At 36.6% G+C, this 21,501-nt stretch overlaps 1 protein-coding gene across 3 annotated transcripts in view; it reads right to left on the reverse strand.

The window, feature by feature from the left end:
• LOC143024755 (uncharacterized) overlaps window positions 1-21,501 on the reverse strand; it is a 49,864-nt gene that overhangs the window by 7,321 nt on the left and 21,042 nt on the right. For 2 of the 3 annotated variants that reach the window (XM_076183870.1, XM_076183871.1), the window contains exons 2-5: window positions 19,867-19,986; window positions 18,607-18,712; window positions 7,539-7,621; window positions 6,917-7,123 (exon numbers count right to left, since the gene is read on the reverse strand). In XM_076183870.1, the coding sequence (XP_076039985.1) occupies window positions 6,917-7,123; window positions 7,539-7,621; window positions 18,607-18,712; window positions 19,867-19,959 (489 nt within the window). In that variant the 5' untranslated portion in view covers window positions 19,960-19,986. The remainder of the gene's footprint in view (window positions 1-6,916; window positions 7,124-7,538; window positions 7,622-18,606; window positions 18,713-19,866; window positions 19,987-21,501) is intronic. The other variant, XM_076183873.1, reaches the window with a different exon arrangement.

A 21,501-nucleotide genomic window follows, 5' to 3' on the forward strand; every position in this document is an offset into this window, starting at 1 on the left:
GCTGCAGCAAGTGTTTGTGTGCCTCTCATGTCGAGGTGGTCCTTGACTTTGAGGACTTTTGTTTCATGGTGTAAATGGTCTGTAGGTGTTGTATTTGTGCAGCCTGTAATTGTTTTTAGGGCTTTGTTTTGTATGATTTGAAGGGTGTTGTGGTGTGTCTCACTGAGATTAGGAGCCCATGCAGGACTCGCATAATTCATCACTGAGCGTATGCATTGTTTGTATATTGTTATATTAGTTTCTTTGTTTTGTCCAAATGTTGTTCCAGTGATTGACTTAAGTGCGTTAAGTCTAGGTGTGCATTTGTTTTTTATGTTTGTGAGGTGTTGTTTGAAAGACATGGATGTATCGTATGTTACACCAAGAATTTTCGGTGTGTTTGTGTGTGGTATTAGAGTGTTGTTGATGTAGAGATGAGGTATGTATTTGTGTTCTTTTGTCCAGTTGGTGAGAAGTGTTGCTGTAGATTTGGTTGGAGCTATTTTGAGTCTGTTTGTGATGAACCATGTGTTGAGTGTGTCAAGGTAAGGCTGGATTATTTCTGCAGCTTTGTCTGTGTTACGATGTGTGCATGTGATTGTTATGTCGTCTGCGTAGGAAGAGATTTGTATTTCTGAGGTGTCTGGTGTGGGTAAGTCATGCATGTATAGATTAAATAATGTGGGGGATAGAACTGAGCCCTGTGGTACTCCGTTCTTAATGTTTCTGATGTGCGATGATTGGCCATTATATGACACATGAGCATTCCTGCCTGCCAGATAATTGGCCAGCCATCTTTTGGTGTTATTGTGCATGTCTGTGCTATATATTTTATTTGTTAGGTTGTGGCGGGGGATAGCATCAAAAGCTTTACTAATGTCCAATGTTATAAGAAGTGTTCTGTGGTGGGGCCTATCTGAATTGATGCCATCTAAAATTCTTTGTGTGAGGTTTGTCAGAAGAGTGTTTGTGGAGTGTAGTGGCCTAAAACCGTGTTGTGAGTCAGCAAGGGGAATATATGGTGTGACAAGTTTAAGTATTAGGCGTTCAATGACTTTAGAGGGGGTGCAGAGAAGTGTGATTGGGCGGTGCGATGTTGGGATTGTTGGGTCTTTGTTCGGTTTTGGAATGGTGATTATTTTACCATGCTTCCAGATGTCGGGTATAGTGTTGTGTGAATAGCTGTAGTTTGCAATGTTTGTGAGTGCGTGTATACCTTGTGGTCCAATGTGTTTTAGGTGGATGTTGCTTATGTTATCAGGGCCACAGGCAGATGAGTGCTTGAGATTATGCATTATGAGTTTTGTCTGACTGTCTATGAAGGGTGTATAGTTTGAGTCTGTGGGGAAGTCTTTCTTACGTCGAATGGTGCGTCGGTCGTCAGGGTGAGATGTAAGATGGCTCGTCTGTGCAAAATGACGTATGAGTGCGTTTGCTTGTTGTCTGTTTGAGGGTAGATTATCTGTTGTTGTGATTATTGCTGCGTGAGAGCGTGTAGTGTTAGTGTTGGATAGTGTGATGCTGTTGAGTGTTTTGTACAATTTGCTGGTGTTTGTTTTGTGATCAAGTGTATTGATAAAGTTTTGCCAATTTTGTGTTTTTTGTTCATGTATTTTATTGGCAATCACAGTGTTTAGTGTTTGTATTTGGTCTGCTATGTTTTGAGGGATAGGTGTGGGGGTATCGTGTTTAAGTGTGTCACGTTGTCTGATGAGGCCTTGGATTTCTGGTGTGAAGTTGGGGTTGTGTGATTTTCTGTTGCCTCTAGGGATGTATCTCTTGTCTGCGTTTTGTATGATTGTATTAAAAGCGTGCATAGCATTGTTTATGTTTGTGATTGGTGTACTGTTAAGTGTTTCAAAATGTTGTTCTGTCTCTTCAGTAAAGGCTTCCCAGTTAGCTCTCTTGTAATTGGTGTAAGTGTGTCTGTGGCCAGCTGGGGTGCATCTTATTTTGGTGGTGATGATGATTGGAAGGTGGTCAGAGCCAAGGGCTCCGACCACTCTCCATGATGTTGTTGGGGTTAGGCAGGGGGAGCAAAAGGTGATATCAGGAGAGGAGGGAGTGTAGAGGGCTTGGTATGGGATATGTGTATGATTATGTGTGTTGTTCATGATAGTCAATGAGTCGAATTGAGTCTGTATATCAAGCCCTCTGTCTGTGTCAGGGTTGTCGACATACCAGGCAGACGACTTGGCGTTGAAGTCACCACCCATGATCAGGTTGGGGATTGAGGTTAGTTGGCTAAGTTGAGGTCTGAAGGTGTTTGGAACTGTGGGGGATGATTGGGGGGGAATGTACATGTTAACTATTGTCAGTGTTGAATTGTTGCCTGTGCGGATACGAATGGATTGGGTTTCTGTTGTGTTATCTGTGGTAGGGAGGAGAATTTTGGTTGTGGCACTTGTGTCCACAAAACAGATGGAGTGGTGGATCAGGGTGATGAGTCCACCACCATTGCCGTCAGTCCGGTCTTGTCTGATGGTGGTGTAATTATGAAATGATGGTGTTTTGTGTGAGTGTCTTAGTTTTGTTTCTTGTAAAATCGCAATGTGTATGTTGTGTTGTTTAAGAAAGTGTTCAAGTTCATGTTTTTTAGTGTTAATACCGTCAATGTTGTGTTGTAATATGTTGATGTGTGTTTTGTATGTGTTGTATGTTGCCATTTGGGGTTGAGGTTGGGGTGGTAGTGGGGAAGGTGTAGGATCTGGGTCAGAGGGGGGGAAAGGAGAGATCGGGGACAAAGGAAGGGGAGTACTAATCGGGGGTAAGGGCAAAGGGAAATTGGGAGTGGGTAAGGGTGTTGGCTGTGGTTGGGGAGGTGGGAGTGGGGTTACTGGAGGGCAGGTAGAACATGTCCAAGTGTTTGTGTATTGGTTTGTGTCAGCAAGTGTTGTACAAGTGAGGTGGGCCCAGTTTTTGCACATATTGCACTGAACTGAGCCCTTTGTCTGTCTGCTTGAAGTAATGGGTTTAGAGTATGTTGGGCATGTGTATTTTGTGGTGGGCCCAGGATTGCTCTCTACATCTCCGGCTAAAAGTAGAAGAAGAGGGGTGATCGCCGGAAAATCACCCCTCAGTGCAGAAAAAAACGTAACATTGTATGTTGGAAAAAAGGATTGTGGTACTCCCCCAGGTAGGCGTAGCTCCTCCTTGGGGATCGGTGCCATCTGCGTAGAGCTGATGGCCAGGGGTGGTTGCTGCTGATTGGCCCCCAACTCTTGGGGTTGGGGGGTGGTCCCACGACGTAGACGTTGCAGCTCCACTGTTTGCTAGTTTGACCGCTTTCGATAATACTGTACCTCCTCTGCTATCATTTGTGTCCTTAGTTTTATTTTCAGAGGTATATAATGTTTTTCTTTTGAATACAGTATTTGCCTATCCTGTGTATTTAGTCAATTTCTTTATCGAGATTCTGATCTTCATCCTGTATTTCTTTCAAAATTACTTTAGCTAATTCCTTCTCCTCCTTTTCTCTCTGTTATCTATACATATCATGCTTTTCTTGGATGCCATGGACCACAATGTATCCAGGGCAGTTGGAATCTGTAGACATGCCGTTTTTACTTATTTTGAGAGTAATTTCTCAACTAGGTATATTTTCCTCACCTATCAATCATATAACTGAATACAGTATTATAATTATTTCTCACTTTATTATTTATAAATTTAGACTGTAAATGGTGAATTGGTATGACAGGTTTGATCATTTCATATATCAGTCACCCAATGATATCTTCAATATTGTCAAATAAGACAATGAGAATGACTCATAAATTTACCTAGTTGTATTATACGGGAAGGGAGCTATGCTCGTGGTGACCCGTCTTTGTATCTCTCAGCATCAAGTTTTTTCTTAAAATCTTGAATAGTGTTTGCACACACTATTTCTTTGTCTAATTTGTTCCAAGTATCTATCACTCTGTGTGGGAAGCTATTTTTTTTTTTTTTCCAGATCTCTTCTGTAATTATATATATTTTTTTTTAGTTTCTTTTCATATTCTCTTGTTTTTCCATTGTCCTATTTCAATAAGTCATTCTTATCTAAGATTTTCATTCCCTTCATAATTCTACAGATTGTTAGTAAGTCTCCTCTTTCCCTTCTTTGTTCCAGAGTTGGTGATTCTAATTTGGATAGTTTTTGTTCATATGTCATTTTGGAAAGAGTTGGTGCCAGTTTTGTTGTTGCTCTTTGTATTCTTTCTAACTTCTTAATATTCTTTTTGGTACTGGGTGTCCATAGTGTTGCTGCATACTTGAGTTTTGGTCTAATTAGTGTAGTTAATTTTTTTTTATAATTTCCTCATCCAAATAGGCAAATGCCACTTTTATTGACCTCAATAAATTATAGGTTTCTCTGACTACATTATTAATATGCTTATCCGGTGTCATGTCTTTGCTGATCATCACTCCAAGGCCTTTTTCCGAGATTACTTTTTTTACCTTTTCTTCACCAATTTTATAATCTCTCAATATTCTGTTTTTACTTTTTCCAAATTCCATTATACTACATTTCTTGATATTGAATTTCACTTACCACTTTTGAGCCCATTTCCAGATCTTGTTTTAGTCTTGTTGTAATGAGTTGCAATCCTCCTCCATTTTTACTTTCCTTAGTATTTTTGCGTCGTCTGCAAAGAAATCGTATAACACTCTACTCCTTTGTCCATGTCATTTATGTATATAGCAAACATGATCGGGGCCAGTACTGATCCCTGCAGGACACCACTTACCATTTCTTCCCAATTTGAGAATTTGTCTCTAATTACTACTCTCATTTTTCTCCCAGTCAAGAAGTCTTTCATCCATTCCAATAATTTTCCTCTGGTGCCACCTATTGATTCTACCTTCCTTATTAGTTTATTGTGTGGTACCTTATCAAATGCTTTTTGTAGGTCTAGAAAGGCACAGTCTGCCCAACCATCTCTCTCTTGTATTGTGTCTATTAATCTTGAGTAGAAGCAGATCAAGATAATGTACATTATCTTCCTTGTCTGAATCCAAATTGATTTGTATTAAGTATTGTTTTTTCTTCCAAATGTTTAACCCATCTATTTTTGACGACCTTTTCGCAAATTTTTGCCACTGTGCTTGTCAGGGAGACTAGTCTGTAATTTGATGGGTCTTCCTTGTTTCCTCCCATATAAATTGGTACTATGTTTGTCTTCTTCCAGTCCTGTGCCACTTTTCCGTCTTTAAGTGAGAATTTAATTATATTGTATATTTTGTCAGTTAATTCTTTCATGCATTCTTTCAGTATCCAATTTGCAATTCCGACTGGACCATGTGATTTTCTGATGTCAAGGGTTTTGATTTGGTCGCTGATTTCCTTTTGTGTTACAATTATTTCTTTCATTGAGGGGGATCTCTCTCTCTCTCTCTCTCTATTTCCTCACAGTTGGGTGAGTTTTCTATTGTGAATATTGAATGCTGAAATACCCTACTCATAAAGGGTAAATCAGAAGTGGCAGCAGAGTTGTACACCAATGGAATACAGGTTACACACCATTTGTGGAATCCTAACCAAAGTATTAGATAAAGAGAAACTCTTGCAGCTTGTAGGTATGCACTCCATCAGATAGAGTCACTCTTGATGAACATGAAAGTGGCTTTTCAGGCTTTTCACCTCATAGATGAGAAAAAGATAAAAAAAAAAAAAAAAAAAAAAATTGATTGTAGTTTCTGTGGTTTCTTCATAAAATGGTGGATATAAACAAGATTATGTGAATCCAAACAACAGAGACTAAAGTGGTTCCCAGTCTTTCAGATAAATCATACCGGGAAACTAGAAGTTCTGAAGCTGCCAATGAAATTCAAAAGAAGAAAAGGTGACATGATCAAATTGAAAATTATTATAAGTCTAAAGGATGTTAACAAAGTTTTCTGTACAGATTCATCAACTGGAATAGCCTGTAGTATGTTCTGGCCCAAGATAAATCTATAGATGAATCCAAAGCTAGGTAAGATAGGTGGAGTAGAAGAGATGGAAGCCCACATGTATAACTCTTTTTTCTTATGTAGATTAGATAAATACAAAGAAAGAAAAGAAGAAATGATAGGATTTTAGTGTTCAGGACTACATGGGAAATGAATAAAGCTGATAGAGAATGCCTCTTCATTTGGGACAGGAGGGAATGATAAAAATAGAAGAAAAAAACAACATTTTGTTAAAGTAGTGCCCTGTTATTAAGACTACATAAGAGGTAGGCAGAGAACATCAATGAAGGGTTAAGAAGTAGAGGATCCTCTGGGCTGGCTGGAGGAAGCTGATGCAAACTGACAGATTGACATAGACCTACCACGCCATGAAGACATGGCAACAAATAGAAAAATACTACATGTCTGAAGGCTGTCAAGAAATAGTTTCCTGAACAAATGCTAAAACTCCTGGAATAAAAAATTATATATCCCAAGTTAAAACCATAAACAAATTTAAAGCTAGTTATAAGAGATGGAGAGAAAGAGATGGGACCCCATGAGCATAGGTAGTGAGGAGCCTATGCCAAGGGGTGCATAGTTGTGGTTGAAGCCATTACCTTTGCCCTATGCTGGGAGTTGGAGAAGAATGAGGGATGTGAACCCACAACTAAGCAAATGTGATACCAGCATGCTTCTCATTGCACCACCAGCTCCCTTCCAAATACTTCAATTAAGTAAATACACTAATATAATGCACACAGTGGTCTAATATTTGTTCCCAGAAAGATCTACGTGAAGGCCCAAGGACTACTGTTAGGTACTGCAGGGTTTGGGGTTTCTAGTTGGTGAAACTTAAAGCAATAGTTTTACCATCACATACCTATATATACACTTATAAAGGGTAGGTGGGGGATATGTAGGAAAAGAAGGAATGAGGAAATAACAAGGAGGAAATGGGGATAAGGGAGACAGGGAAAGAAAAACAATGGTCTTAATTAAAGGTATTTGTAAAACTTACATTTTTGTATTGTGCGAAGAGAACCAGCCAGCAGTGGAAAAGTACTATTGCAGTTATAAGAAAAGTGAGGGTTATTGCTGCTGAAAAAACACTTAAATATGGGTTTTGAGTTATAATTAATGCTGGGAATACAAATAAGCACACAAGTGCAGTCAGGATCCTTAGACCAATGAAAACCATGTATGGAATCATCAGAGCTGGTTTTCTCTGTAAAATAAATAAGTGAGGTAATGTTAGTACATGATTTTAAGCCTAGATATCTGAAGTTCTAAGTAGATCCAAACTTTGAGAACCTGTTTTAATCTTAAAGTAATGTTCATTCACTTTAATGTGAGGTACTCCCTCTGAAAGAAGGCTAGGATGGTGTCACCTTATGGATTTTTTTTAAGCAGCAAATTTAATCTATTCTGATCTTTTTATGGACTCCCTCAGCCAAGCAGCCTCAAATCACCTCCACTCCAGCCTCACACCCAAATAGTGACATTCTAGACAACTTTGTCATTGAGGATTCCAATTTTAAAAGTTATGTAATTTGAATAGATTTCATTTGTTATGTTTCAAAAGAACTAATATTTTCTTTGCATTACCACAGTAGGAAAAGTAGATACAATAGAATACTTACATAAAGCACACCACACAGTTGCAATCCTGACATCAGCATGATAATGATGGAAACCACAACCACAATAATATACAGAGCAATAACTGTCAGTAAGAGAGAAAAAATAAATTATCTTATAAGGGGGATCTGACACTCTGGAAAGCCAATATATATATATATATATTTTTTTTTTTAATTGAAAATTTCATTTTGCATGGATTTATATTCCAACACTATTCAGAGATATGTAGATTAGCCACCTGCAAGAATGAACACTATACGTGGCAAAATACAGCTCTTTTCTGCATGTCTTTTTCTCAATATATCCCTTTGTTTTGTGTGTGAAAATATAGTGGCATTTGGCACCTTTTTCTCTTAGTTGTCATACAGACTCTGGCAAAAATTTGTGCTTTTTGATGAGATGAACCTTTTGCAATGGGTGGCACTCACTTGTTTGGTGATAAGGGAAGGTGCCCATCATTGATTAGAAAATAACCCTTATCAATTATATGAAACTGTGACGGCACCCCAGCAGTAAGACTTTTACCCATAAAAGCTGATAAAGGCACAGAAATTTTTAGAATGTTACATTAGAAAATAATTCCAATCATAACATACGAAACCAAAGTATGTTGTACAAAAAAGTTCAGACATCTTACTGAAAACTTTGAAGTGCGATTACTCAAAACAAAGATTTTTTGGTTTCAAATATTTGGCAAATTTTAAAAAATAATCAAATTTTCTTCAAAGTTACCATGCTAACACAAGAATGTTGTGCCTTTGTAGTGTAAGTTTGGATAAATTATTAAAATGATAAATAATATCGCTAGAGGGAAATTTATTGTAAAAAAAGAAAAGAAAAAAGAAAACATCGGTACAATGCTGCAAAGTCATGCATTTTATGATCTATGTATATCTTAATCTAATAAGATTTTAGGAAAAAACGAAATTACACGCTGTTTGTATGGTATTTGAATTTTACATGCAAAAGCAGGTTAGTCTAGGTAAAGTATATGATCGGAAAACATTTGTGATGTCATCAATGACATCATACAGACTGACGGATGAAGAGACGGAGATACATCGTTCAAATGCTCATGGAATATGGAAAATAATAATTTGATTACACTGTAAAAATATCAAGTCGATATATAAAAACCTTTTTTTTTATTAATATTTTTCTATCAGTCCATCTGATCCCCCACAATATATATATACGGAGAACATAAACACAGGGGAAGGTATGGAACCTTAAACACTCTAACATTTCGTTTGCATAGAACTTCTTCAGAGAGTGCATGGAAAACTGTAATTGAAGTTTATGTACTGAACTTAGTTATCTTGTTGGATACTTGGGAAAAGTCGTTTTTCTGGCGTGTTCTTGAATTAAAATACTAGTTTGTTTTGCTAAATTGATCAATCCTCCTCGATGGTTTGATGAATTCTTAGTTGAAATATATGCTGATTCTACAATTCTTCTAGTGAATTTATCAAAACCTTTATGCAGCACTTCAGCTCCTCTCCAGTTTGGTAAATAATCAAATTTTTCTGCATGAACTACTAAAGAATTAGATGTCCTATGTACTTTTATGTCGTTTTTATGTTCCTAAATTTTTTACCTAATCCCCTTGATGACTTGCCATAATATGCCATTGTGCAACCATTGCATGGGATTTTGTATACGACACTGTTTTTGGAATTGGTTCTCTTCGGAAGTCTTTACCAAATCACCTATCCTCTTATTAGTTATTTTGGCTATGTTTATACCTGTTTTTGTTAAATATTTGTCTATTATTGGTGGATTTTCTGAACCAGGTACTGATATAAAATTGGTAGTATTTTGATCATTTCTCTCTTTCCACGATTATAAATATTGCTTTTCTTTTTATTCTCCTCAACACTCCCTCTGGGTAGCCGAGTTTGTCAAAGATTTTCATAATATAATCAAATTCTTCTTCTAGGTATTCTTTGCTACATATTTGTAGTGCCCTAAGAAAAAAGCTTATTACTATACCACTCTTTGTCCTATCATCATATGCAGAGAGGTAATGTACCAAATCCTCTTTGTTTTCTTTCTGTATACTGAGAAAGTCACAATTTTCCTACTTGTCGTATTAATGTATCTAGGAAGGGCAACTGTCCATTTTGTTCCTCTTCTACTGTGAACTGGATATCGCTGTTGACCACGTTAAGCATTCTCATTTTATTATTTACATTAGTGTTTTCGGGGATGATAGTCAGAACGTCGTCTACATATCTAAACCAGTGTGATCCTCTACCATTAATTCTGATAAAGTTTTCTTTTTCCAATAACTCCATGTATAGAGAGGCCATCACTGCACTTAAAGGACTACCCATAGCGAGACCTCTGTGTTGTTCATACTCATCACCATTAAAAGTAAACGCACCAAAGTCAATGCATAAATCTATCAATTCTATATAATCATGTTTTCTTATGGGTAGGTCAGCATTGTTCATATCTTTTATTACTTTCTTTACTGTCTCTAATGCACTGTCAGTGGAAACATTTGTAAATAAAGCCTTAACGTCATAGCTTACTAACTTTTTCCCCGTGAAATCTAAATCCTTTAGTCTTGTCAAAAGATCGTTGGAATTTTTCAAATGTGTATTACTGATTGACCCCATTGCCTGTGATAACGGTTTGTCTAGACATTTCGCTAGTCTAAGGGGTGCACTACGAATATGTAGCAAAGAATACTTAGAAGAAGAATTTGATTATATTATGAAAACCTTTGACAAACTCGGCTACCCAGAGGGAGTGTTGAGGAGAATAAAAAGAAAAGCAATAAATATTTATAATCGTGGAAAGAAAGAGAGAAATGATCAAAATACTACCAATTTTATATCAGTACCTGGCTCAGAAACTTCACCAATAATAGACAAATATTTAACAAAACAGGTATAAACATAGCCAAAATAAGTACCGTATTTTCCGGCTTAAAATGCGCATCGGGTTATAATGCACACCCATGCACTTCGTTATCTCAGTACACAGATAGCGCGCACCGACGTATAATGCGCATGCCCGATCGCATTTGTCTATAAAGCAGTTTTACCTTGGTATTTATATCATGTGAACGAGGTTACATGGAGAAGTATTTTTCATTGGCTAGAGCCACATCTGGGAAATCTGTTGATTTGTCACTAAATTAAGTGTCAGTTTAGGCATCAATCAGGACACAACTAAGAAAAAGTCGGAACTACATGTGCAGGTATATGACTCATGTTGTGCATTGGTCCCTTATTACTTTGTAGCTTAAATAGTTTGTAGGAAATATGATCTAAAAAAAGTTTATTGAAAGTAAAATATACAGAAAAAGTTTGGGATTTTTACAGAAAATGTTCATTTTATATCTTGAGGAAATAATTCGTCTTTACCATTTTTTATTTAATACTGAAACAAACTACAGACTGTTTCATTTTAGCTTTGAACCTGCAATGACAGTGGTGAAATAGGACAGTCTCCCATCAAGGTGACGTTTAGTTGATATAACTCTCGAAAGAGGGTGTTGTAGTCAGGTGTTTGACACGAGTTTATGAATGGCCACAACGGAATTTGTACCATACCTAAAGTGAAGCAACAAAGCCAACACAAAAATCCAAACTAGGATGCTGTGAACATGGGCAAATATAATGAATATTGATCATGTTTCATGGTGTTTAGGCCTATTTAAACATGAAAAATAAGATTCGATAGATACCTACCTATACCAAATATTTATATATGGTAGCCCATGCTGGCGTATTCTTTCATGTCACCATGGCTGTTCTTCTTGTCACGGAACGTCACGGAGAAGGGTGCCTCCCGACTTTGTGACGGCCAACATCGTCACGTTGTTGTGAAAAAAATACACACAGCCGCAGAATTTTTATCGTAGGCCGTAGATAATGCGCACCACTGGATAACGCACACACCCCATTTTTAGGCCCTTCCAACGGAAAAAAGTTGCGCACTATACGCCGGAAAATACGGTAATAAGAGGATAGGTGATTTGGTAAAGACTTCTGAAAAGAGAACCAATTCCGAAAACAGTGTCGTTTACTAAATCCCGTGCAATGGTTGCGCAGTGGCATATTATGGCGAGTCATCAAGGGGATTAGATAGAAGAATTTATGAACATAAAAACGACATAAAAGTACAGAGGACGTCTAATTCTTTAGTAGTTCATGCAGAAAAATTTGATCATTTACCAAACTGGAGAGGAGCTGAAGTGCTGCATAAAGGTTTTGATAAATTCACTAGAAGAATTGTAGAATCAGCATATATTTCAACTAAGAATTCATCGAACCATCGAGGAGGATTGATCAATTTAGCAAAACAAACTAGTATTTTAATTCGAGAACATGCCAGAAAAAAATTACCTTTCCCAAGTATCCAACATGATAACTAAGTTCAGTATATAAACTTCAATTACAGTTTTCCATACACTCTCTGAAGAAGTTCTATGCAAACGAAATGTTAGAGTGTTTAGGGTTCCGTGCCTTCCCCTGTGTTTATGTTCTCCATCATCCAAATCTTTTGTCTAAAATACTTATTAATATATAAATATAAATATATATATATATATATATATATATATATATATATGCATATATATATATATATATGTATATACATATATATATACATATATATATACATATATATACATATAAATATATATATATATAAACTACAATGTTTCTTTTCCATCTCCCTCACTTTTAATTCTTATATTTATTATCATAGGGATTCTTTTTCCTATTTCTACCTCTTCCACCGTAATGATTCTCTTCACTACCACTGTCACACTATCTCCCATTTTCCCCCTTGTGTCCCTCCTCCATGTTCTGTTTTTCCTCAACCACCTGAACATTTTGGCAATGCACATTATGTCTGATTCTTTATACTTAAGTCATTCATTTCTAATTTTGCTGATATCAGTTGCATAAGCTATTTCTGATCCTTTTATTTTTCTTTATTTTTTTTTTCTTTTATTTTTTTTAAGGAAACAATTTTCTGATATATCACTCTTTACTAAAACTCTGTCTTCTGTTCATTCCTCATTTCATTTTTCCTTTAGCTACCTCTAACAATTTTATTTATTTCACTTTCTTCCTCTGTTGCATATCTTCTTATCCAAAATATCTTGGTTTTGTTTATACTTGCTAGATTCCATGTCCTATCAAGGAATTGATTCACCATGTTTTGTGAATTGCACATATCTGCCTAACCTGAATACCTTTATTTCTTTGTATGTGCCTTCTTCATTGCAATGTAGTGCTTGTACTTTTTCTTATGTTTTCTTTCTTTTATTTCTCACTCTTTTCCTATTGGTAAATTTTCTTCATGCCATCCTACCATTAGAATACATTTAATTTGTTTTCCATTTCTCTTATCACCAGTTCTCTACTCTCAAATACCATAATCACCTCTTTATCCATATATTCATTTTCTTCTTTTTGTTGTTCCATAATTTTTAATAACTATATTTGTTCCTCTTGTAATTTTAATTACCCTTTTTGCCCTTGCTTGATATTTCTAATATTTTCTTCATTTTGTCATTCATGAGCCTTCTCATTGCTCTGCTTCATGATGTCCTCCATCTTAATTTGTGTGTATCTACCTACATACATACATATACCAAAGGCTTTTTCCCCCTACATGGGGGGTAACCACAAAGAAAAAGGCATAGAAGCCACTCCCACCCATTCCATTTCCTATATATTCCACTCCCCTCCACCCTCCTCCTTCCCTCTTATCTTGGCACCTCCTGGATGACGGGTCATCCCTGCATCCTGTCCACTGCCCTGGGTCAGAAGCAGTGTCGCAAGACACAGCGCATGCACAGCAAGGCCACTTCATAAATTCGGCGACCCCCCCCCTCTCCGTCCCCCCATGCAGAAAAGGAGAAGACGGGGAGAAATCCCTTTGGGGTGCATCAATTTTCTTCTCACACATACCTCCCCATCCCCCCACCCACTCCCCCTCATGCATCATAGCATCATCTATACACAACCCCTCTCCATTCACCCCTATCTTCTGTCCTCTCCCGTCCTTCCTCCACAGACATTCCTCTCATTTGTAATGCCCCTTTCACCCCATCCATCCATCTCATCCTAGGACGCCCCCTAATCTTTCTTCACTCATTCTTTCCATGTGTCCAAACCATCCTAATACCCTTTCATCAACCCTATCTCCCAGTTCCCTTTCCACCCCTGTTCTCCTCACCTCCTCATTTCACACTCTATCTAGCCTAGTAACCCCTATCATACTTCTCAGACATTTCATCTTAAACACATTCAAACTCCTTCTCTCTTCCTCTCTCATGTTCCATGTTTCTGCCCCGTACAATGCTGTTGGTACAATCACTCCTTCATATAACCTCCTCTTAGCATCCATTCCCAGATGTCTATTTCTCATTAAACTTTTCAATCCACCAAGGCATTTACTCTTCTCTCAATCTACATTCTACCTCCACCCCTACTCCTCCCTTTCCTGCCACATTTGCACCCAAATATCTAAAACTATCCACTTCCTCCAGTCTTTCACCCTTAATGCTCAACTCCAGCCTGCTGTCACTCTCTCCCCTTGTACATCTCATCACCTTACTTTTACCCACATTTATCTTCAGCTTCCTTCTTTCACATACCTTCTCAAAAAGTATCTACCTAATTTACTTAATTGTATTTATTCACCTAATTGTAGTATACAGGAAACTAGCAATGCTCATGTCATATTATCTTCACCTCTCTAATTGATCATATCTAGCCTCAAATTCATATACAGTACAGTTCTGTCTTGATCCATATCCTCTATTTCTGATTACAGTTACACAGTATCATATTTAGATTTGAGTTAATATATTGCTCCAGCCTGTACTAAATCACCCTCTAAGTTATTATACATCTATATGGGAAACTGTATTTCTTCACATCCTCTACACATGTAGTCTTTCTGAACCACTTTGGTATGATGACACCTACGTAGGCTTCATGGGGTGCGAGTGGGTACACTCGGCATCTTGATTATATATACTGTATGTATTTTTTTTTTTGTATTTGTACACGAATTACCTGTGTTTTCTGTGTTTATTATAACTCAAAGTAAAAGAGAACAAGTAAAACAGCAGAGACTTTACATTTTATAATGTGAGTAGTGTGATGCAAATTACATATGGTAGCTGATGCTGCGTGCGAGAATTTGAGTTGTAATGAAGTGGTTAACTTATTCCCATGACCTCTTAAAGTTCTCCATTCTCTAATCAAGAGATCTCTTCTGTCATTGTAGTCTATTCCATTTAGCAACCTGAATACTCTAATCATACCACCTCTTTCTCTTTGGCCTTTCAAAGATGGTAGACCTAGTGCTCTTAGTCTCTCCTCATATGATTTATTTCCCAGGGTGGGAACCAGTTTGTTGTTACCCTTTATATTTTCTCAGTCTTTCTTATATCCTTCTCTCTATGTGGGGACTATACTACTGAAAATATGTTCTAGCCTTGGATGGATCAGTTTCTATGATGTTTTTCCTTATCTCTTTTAATCTTTTCCAGCAGTCCATGTGTCTTTCCCAAAATCCTACTGACATGTCTGTCTGGTGACAGGTTATCTTTCAATACTCTCATATATTTCTGCTCTTTAGCATTTGCATTGGTTTTGCTTACCAAGAAATATAGTTTAGAGATGTATTTACCTAGTTGTATTATACAGGAAGGGAGCTATGCTTGTGGTGACCCATCTTTTTATCTTTCAGCATCAAGTTTTTTCTTAAAATCTTGAATAGTGTTTGCACACACCATTTCTTTGTCTAAATTATGTGTGTGTATTTACCTAATTGTATACATGAAAGGAGCAATGCTTGTTGGGTCTTGTTTCCTATTCTATAATTTTTTAACATACCGGTACCTAGACTTAAATTCATGCACAGTTCCAACTTAATATCAGGGGTGTCAAACTCAGATCCTTTCAAGGGCCAATTATGCACTTGGTTATTGTGTCAAGGGTCATAAAAGTAAAAAAAAAAAAAAAATAATAATAATAATAATAATAATAATAATAATATGTATATATATATATATATATATATATATATATATATAAAATAAATAGAAATAATTAGATAGAAAATTAATCAATAAAATGTAAAAGTTATTATGTCTCATTTTAACGGTACAGTATAGTCACATTTTCCTCAGTTATAATAATCATAGTGACTGGAGTTGAAAAATCTCTTGTCACTCTGCGGGCCATGAGTTTGACACCCCTGATCTATATCCTTAATTTCCAATGATCATACCATATATACTCGTCTATAGGTCGATCTCGTGTAAAGGTCGACCCCCCATTTTTGGCCAAAAAATCTGGAATTTTCCATGTACCTCATGTATAGGTTGAGTGGTTTGTATTTGTTTTGGTGCTGTGGGCATTTCATTGTCTCAATGCTTTGAAGTGGCATGGCTTGCCTGGTATAACAATTGATTATTATGGTTTTTTCACTTCATTAATTCTAATGTATTTTGGTTTATGTTTTTTTCAAGTTCACTGATTTTAATATTTAATAAGTTTCACTGAAATTGCCATTTCAGCGGAGTGAAAAACTTGAACAGATTACCAAGTAAAGTACGGTATACGGAATAAACTGGCTAGGCGTGTTTCGTTAGAAATAATTTTAACCAACAGTGTCTCAGTGTAGTCTTGTAATCTCAACTGTGTGGATGATCAGGCTAATGATAATGTGGAGGAGGAAGATGATGTTGATGTTCCTTTGGCTGATGAAGTTGATCCATATGACGATACTCTACACAGAATTGAGTGGGAGGAGCTGTTTGGTGGTGAAGATGACGACAGCAAGGAAAACTATTTTGGTGGATTTTAGTTAAAATATTTAGGATTATACCATGTGTCACTGTAACAGTAACAAGTTGGCAATACTGAAAAGTTTGTTTTCGTGATGGTGAGATCCATGCATTGTTTTGGTAATGGTAACAATAATATATACCATATAGAAAGCTCAATTTGGGTAAATTTTTAGTTTCGACCATGGGCGCAATATAGCAATAAAAAATTTATTACTAATTTTGTAAATTATAATGTATCAACGTAATATGCAATTTTGTGAGCGGAAATAAAAAACAAAAACAAAAAAGGTGCTAAAACATTTCGTAAGTAACGAAGTCGTGTCGGACGAATGGTACGCCATGTTTGTTATGATAGATGCCGACGTCGAAGAAATGAAAGGATGATAAATTCGTCTAACCTAAACTAACCTAACCTGTGTTTAATAAATCATTACCTGCAAATTAAATGTCATCCGGCTCGTCCTCGTTGTCATCGTCGTTAGAGACATTGGCGGGCTTTTCAACCACTCTCTCAGCTTGCTGGGTATACAAAGTTCTTGCAGCTTGAAGGAATGCATGTATCTCTGCTCCATAACATTCCTTCAAGAAAATGTACCTGGCGAGGTACTGTCGGAAGCACCGAGGCCGTTAATTGACAGACAAGATGGCATCCCGATCCTATGCTACCGACTTCATTCATTAGCATATTTGCTTATAGCAAGGTATTTTTTATTTTCACTTCCGCCCACAAAATTGCATATTACGTTGATACATTTTAATTTACAATATTAATCATTAATTTTCTATTGCTATATTACGCCCATGGTCAAAACTAAAAAAATACCTAAATTTGAGAATATCAAAGCATTTTATTATTTTTTTTTAAACAACTATGGGTACTATAATAGTATACATGATATAATAAGCTCGCCTGTGCTAAGAATTTTAACAAACAGGTAAAACCACAGTATGAGGTTACCGTATCTAGAAGGAATTTTACATGTTTTAGTACGTACCGTGTATTTTATGTCCCCATTGTTTACTGGTAGTAGGTAAATATTTTGATTTCTGAACCTAAAGAAAAGGTAAGAGTTCTTCCTAGCCTTTCTTGTCATGTCTGGATTTCAACCTAACAAGATTATTACTTGTGTATAGGTCGACCCTTAGGTTTTGGCCTAAAAAAAATTCCTTATGGTTTCGACCTATAGATGAGTACGGTGTATACGGTACTTAGATTTGAAGTTGTGTATTGTTTGAGCTTGGCTATATCACCTTCAAAACTATTCCACATATTTATTCATCTGTATGGAAAAACTGTATTTCTTCACATCCTTTCGACATGTGGTCTTTCTTAATTTACTTCCATGACCTCTTCAAGCCATCCCATCTTTAATCAGGAGATCTCTTCTGCCAATGCAATTTACTCCTTTTAGTGACCTGAATACTGCAATCTTATCACCTCTTTCTCTTTGATCTTTCAAAGTTGGCAGAGCCAGTACTTTTAGTGTTTCCTCATATGGTTTATATACCAGGCTTGGGATCAATTTGGTTGCTGCTTTTTGTATTCTCTCTGTGTGGGGACCATACTACTGATTCATATTCTAGTGTTAAATGTATTAGTGTTTCAATGATTTTTTTTTATCATTTCTTCATCCATATAGTGGAAAGCCACCTTAATTTTCTGTAGTAGTCTGTATGTCTCACCCACAATCCTGCTGATATGTCTGTCAGGTGACAGCTTGTTTTTTATCAACACTCCCAAGTCTTTCTCTTTTTTGCTTTTGTAATGGGTTCACTTCCCAAGGAATGGTTAAAGGATGGGTTTTGCTGCTGTTGTCCATTTCCAGTACTTTGCATTTTTTGGTATCAAACTTTATTTCCCATTCTTGGCTCCATGCAAAAATAGTATCTAAATCTTTTTGCAGTAGTCTACTGTCCTCGCTTTTGACTCTTCTCAAGATTTTTGTGTCATCTGTGAACATGTTGGCATAGCTTGTTGTTAACATCAGTGACATAGACAAGAAACATTATTGGAGCAAGCACTGAACCTTGTGGAACTCTGCTCATTACTGTTCTCCATCTTGACATCTTATCCTTTACTACTGTCCTCATGTATCTTTCCTTTCAGAAAAATTGCAACAGGGGTGATACACTAGGCAAAATATGGATGGAAATATAAAAACATGGGAATCTATAGTTTATATAATAATCTTATATAAATACATTTAATACATTATGTCATGACTTACGTGCAGCATGTGGTGCTTCGCCCTCAGATTTTGCATCTTTCAACTTTAGAGTTACTGCGAAGTCAAAAGAATACAGCATTCCCAATAGTGTGGATGTAAACAGGATCTGTAAAATTTTCAAAGCTCAAATATATATACCTGTATATGCCAAATATATCCAGCAATAAGATATAGTTGAATGTAGTCATAATTAGGAAAACACTATACAAATGAGGTGTAGACTATCAAATTGTGGTGAATAAATCTGAGGCCAATTCATATTATAAAAGGAGCTGTGTTTGTCTCTTGTCTGTTGATCCATTTGTTCATTACACTCTCTTGAGAGCCTCCAAATTGAAAAGATCATTGCATATTGTGCAGGTCATGAGAGAGCAAGATGGGGGAAGGGGAGGTAGGGAGTGAGAGAGATTAACAAATATATATATATAAATGGAAAAAGCTTCTTGTGAGTTGTATGGATGAGTTTGGCTGATACAGAGATAGAGAGATTAACAAGAAAATATACAAAATAGAAAAATCCTCTCAATAATTACATGAACTTTGATAGTTTTACTGACTAGAGAGTGTGTGTGAGAGAGAGAGAGAGAGAGATTAACAAGAAATATGAAAATGAATAAAGGCTTTCATAAACTGTATGGCCACCTGGGACCTTGACAGTTTGATTGACTATTGTATTGAGAGAGAGGGAGAGAAATTAACAAGAAATATAAAAGTGAATAAAGGCTTTCATAAACTGTATGGCCACAATTCAGGGTGACCAGATTTTGAAAACTGGAATATGGGACACCTAAATTGGAGAGGTATATGGACAATGTGTACTGGCTAAGTGATATGCACAAAACAAGCTCGTAACTGCAGTGCAATCGTTACTGAGTCTGACTGAAGCTGCCAAGACTCGCCCCCGCTGTGTTGCCAGACCCGCTTGGTGCTTATATACTGTACTGTATATATATATATATATATATATATATATATAATTTCACTCAGATATTGTTGCTTTTGAATTAATATACCGGTAAAATGTAAAATTTCTCAAATTTTCATGTGAAGTGTCTAAAATCTTGAAAATACGGGACGATCCCATTTAATACGGGACGACTGGTCACCCTGGGCCACATGGGACCTTCATAGATTGAGTGACTAATGAAAGAGGGATTATATAGAAGAAAAAAGGAAAAGCCCCTCCCATGAACTGAGTGTAGGGTATCAGTCTCTCACCTGAGAATAAATAGTCAAATAAACATATAAAGTAAAACTTACCAGTTCACATGACCCCAGGAAAAGTGATCCTGTTCGCACGGACCAGCAGCATAGGAAATTATTTACTTTAGGGCATGAGCACGAACACCTCATCTTTTCTCGTATTTATTCAGCGTTTACCTGCAATAAGGGATCAGTATTACAATATATTCAACATTTTGTAGAATACTAGAGTGCAGTCTATTCATTGACAAAGAAAATCGAATTAACCAAGTGTTGATAGTTCTAAATTATTCAATAGTAATTGTTTCATGAGCATCTGGCAGCTGTGTTTGGGTCTTCCTATAATAGAGAGATCTCTGGGAAGAAATTTTTGACTAATGTCTGTGTTGTATCAGTGTGTGACATTCCCTTGTGGTGAGGGAGGGGAGTCATCTCTGGTTGTCATCTCTTTTTTGTGTGAAAAGGTGCGGGAAATAAAGTTGGAGAAGAATATTGGGCCCAGTCTGTAGACTGCTTCTCAGGACTAACACTCCCAGATGCAAGTGAGGATGTTGACGGGTTTTGAAGATGGTCATATATTCACAGCTGAAAAAAAAAAAAAAAAAAAAAAAAAAAAAAAAATCCCGGAGCTGTTGTCTCAAACATAAAACATAAAGAAAATAATCTGGCTTGTGATAGCCTAAGCAATTTTACTTAGTCTAAGAGAAAATCCTGGTTGTGAAACGGAATGCATGTCTCGATTGTATGTACAGGGAATTTATGTTTTATTTCACAAGAAATCATCTGAGAAACGTATAATTTCCTTGTAAATATATATTTACAAGGAAATTATTTTCACTATTAAGTTGCCAGGAACCAATAGTAACATGTTTCAATCTTTGATTCAATAAAACTCACTCTATACTCAAGGAAGATAGTCTTTTTCTCCATTTTTGGTTCTTAAAATATATATATATTTTAAAGAAATATATATTTTAATAAAAAAATATTTTATGTAAATCATACATGCGTTATATAATCGGCAAAGTAATAATACTGATGTCACTCGCCAGTGTGCGTGCCATTTTTGTTGCACGATATACATATGCACTCAGATATCTAAATAAGTAATTTTATTTAGCATTGAATCAATATACATGAGTGCAGATAAAGGGAAGAACACAGTTCGAAATAACAATTACAAATGCCAAGGATAACACAAAAAGAGCATGTAAGCTTATTTCCATTGTGGTCCTCAATATACTTATTTTCTACACTAAGTTACACAGACAACACAGGTAGGGGTTAAGGGGACCAGAGACAGTCATGAGTAATACCAATCAGTACACATATGACACAAACATTATTATAGATTTGCTAATACTACCGTATTTTCCGGCGTATAGTGCGCGACTTTTTTCCGTTGGAAGGGCCTAAAAATGGGGGGTGCGCGTTATCCGGCGGTGCGCATTATCTACGGCCTACGATAAAAATTCTGCGGCTGTGTGTGTAATTTTTTTCACAACAACGTGACGATGTTGGCCGTCACAAAGTCGGGAGGCACACTTCTCCGTGACGTTCCGTGAGAACAAGAAGAACAGCCATGGTGACATGAAAGAATACGCCAGCATGGGCTACCGTATATGAATATTTGGTATAGGTAGGTATCTATCGAATCTTATTTTTCATGTTTAAATAGGCCTAAACACCATG

The sequence above is a fragment of the Oratosquilla oratoria genome, chromosome 4 (assembly GCF_046742065.1).
Source record: "Oratosquilla oratoria isolate Oo_2021 chromosome 4, ASM4674206v1, whole genome shotgun sequence".
Classification (NCBI taxonomy): Eukaryota; Metazoa; Arthropoda; class Malacostraca; order Stomatopoda; family Squillidae; genus Oratosquilla; species Oratosquilla oratoria.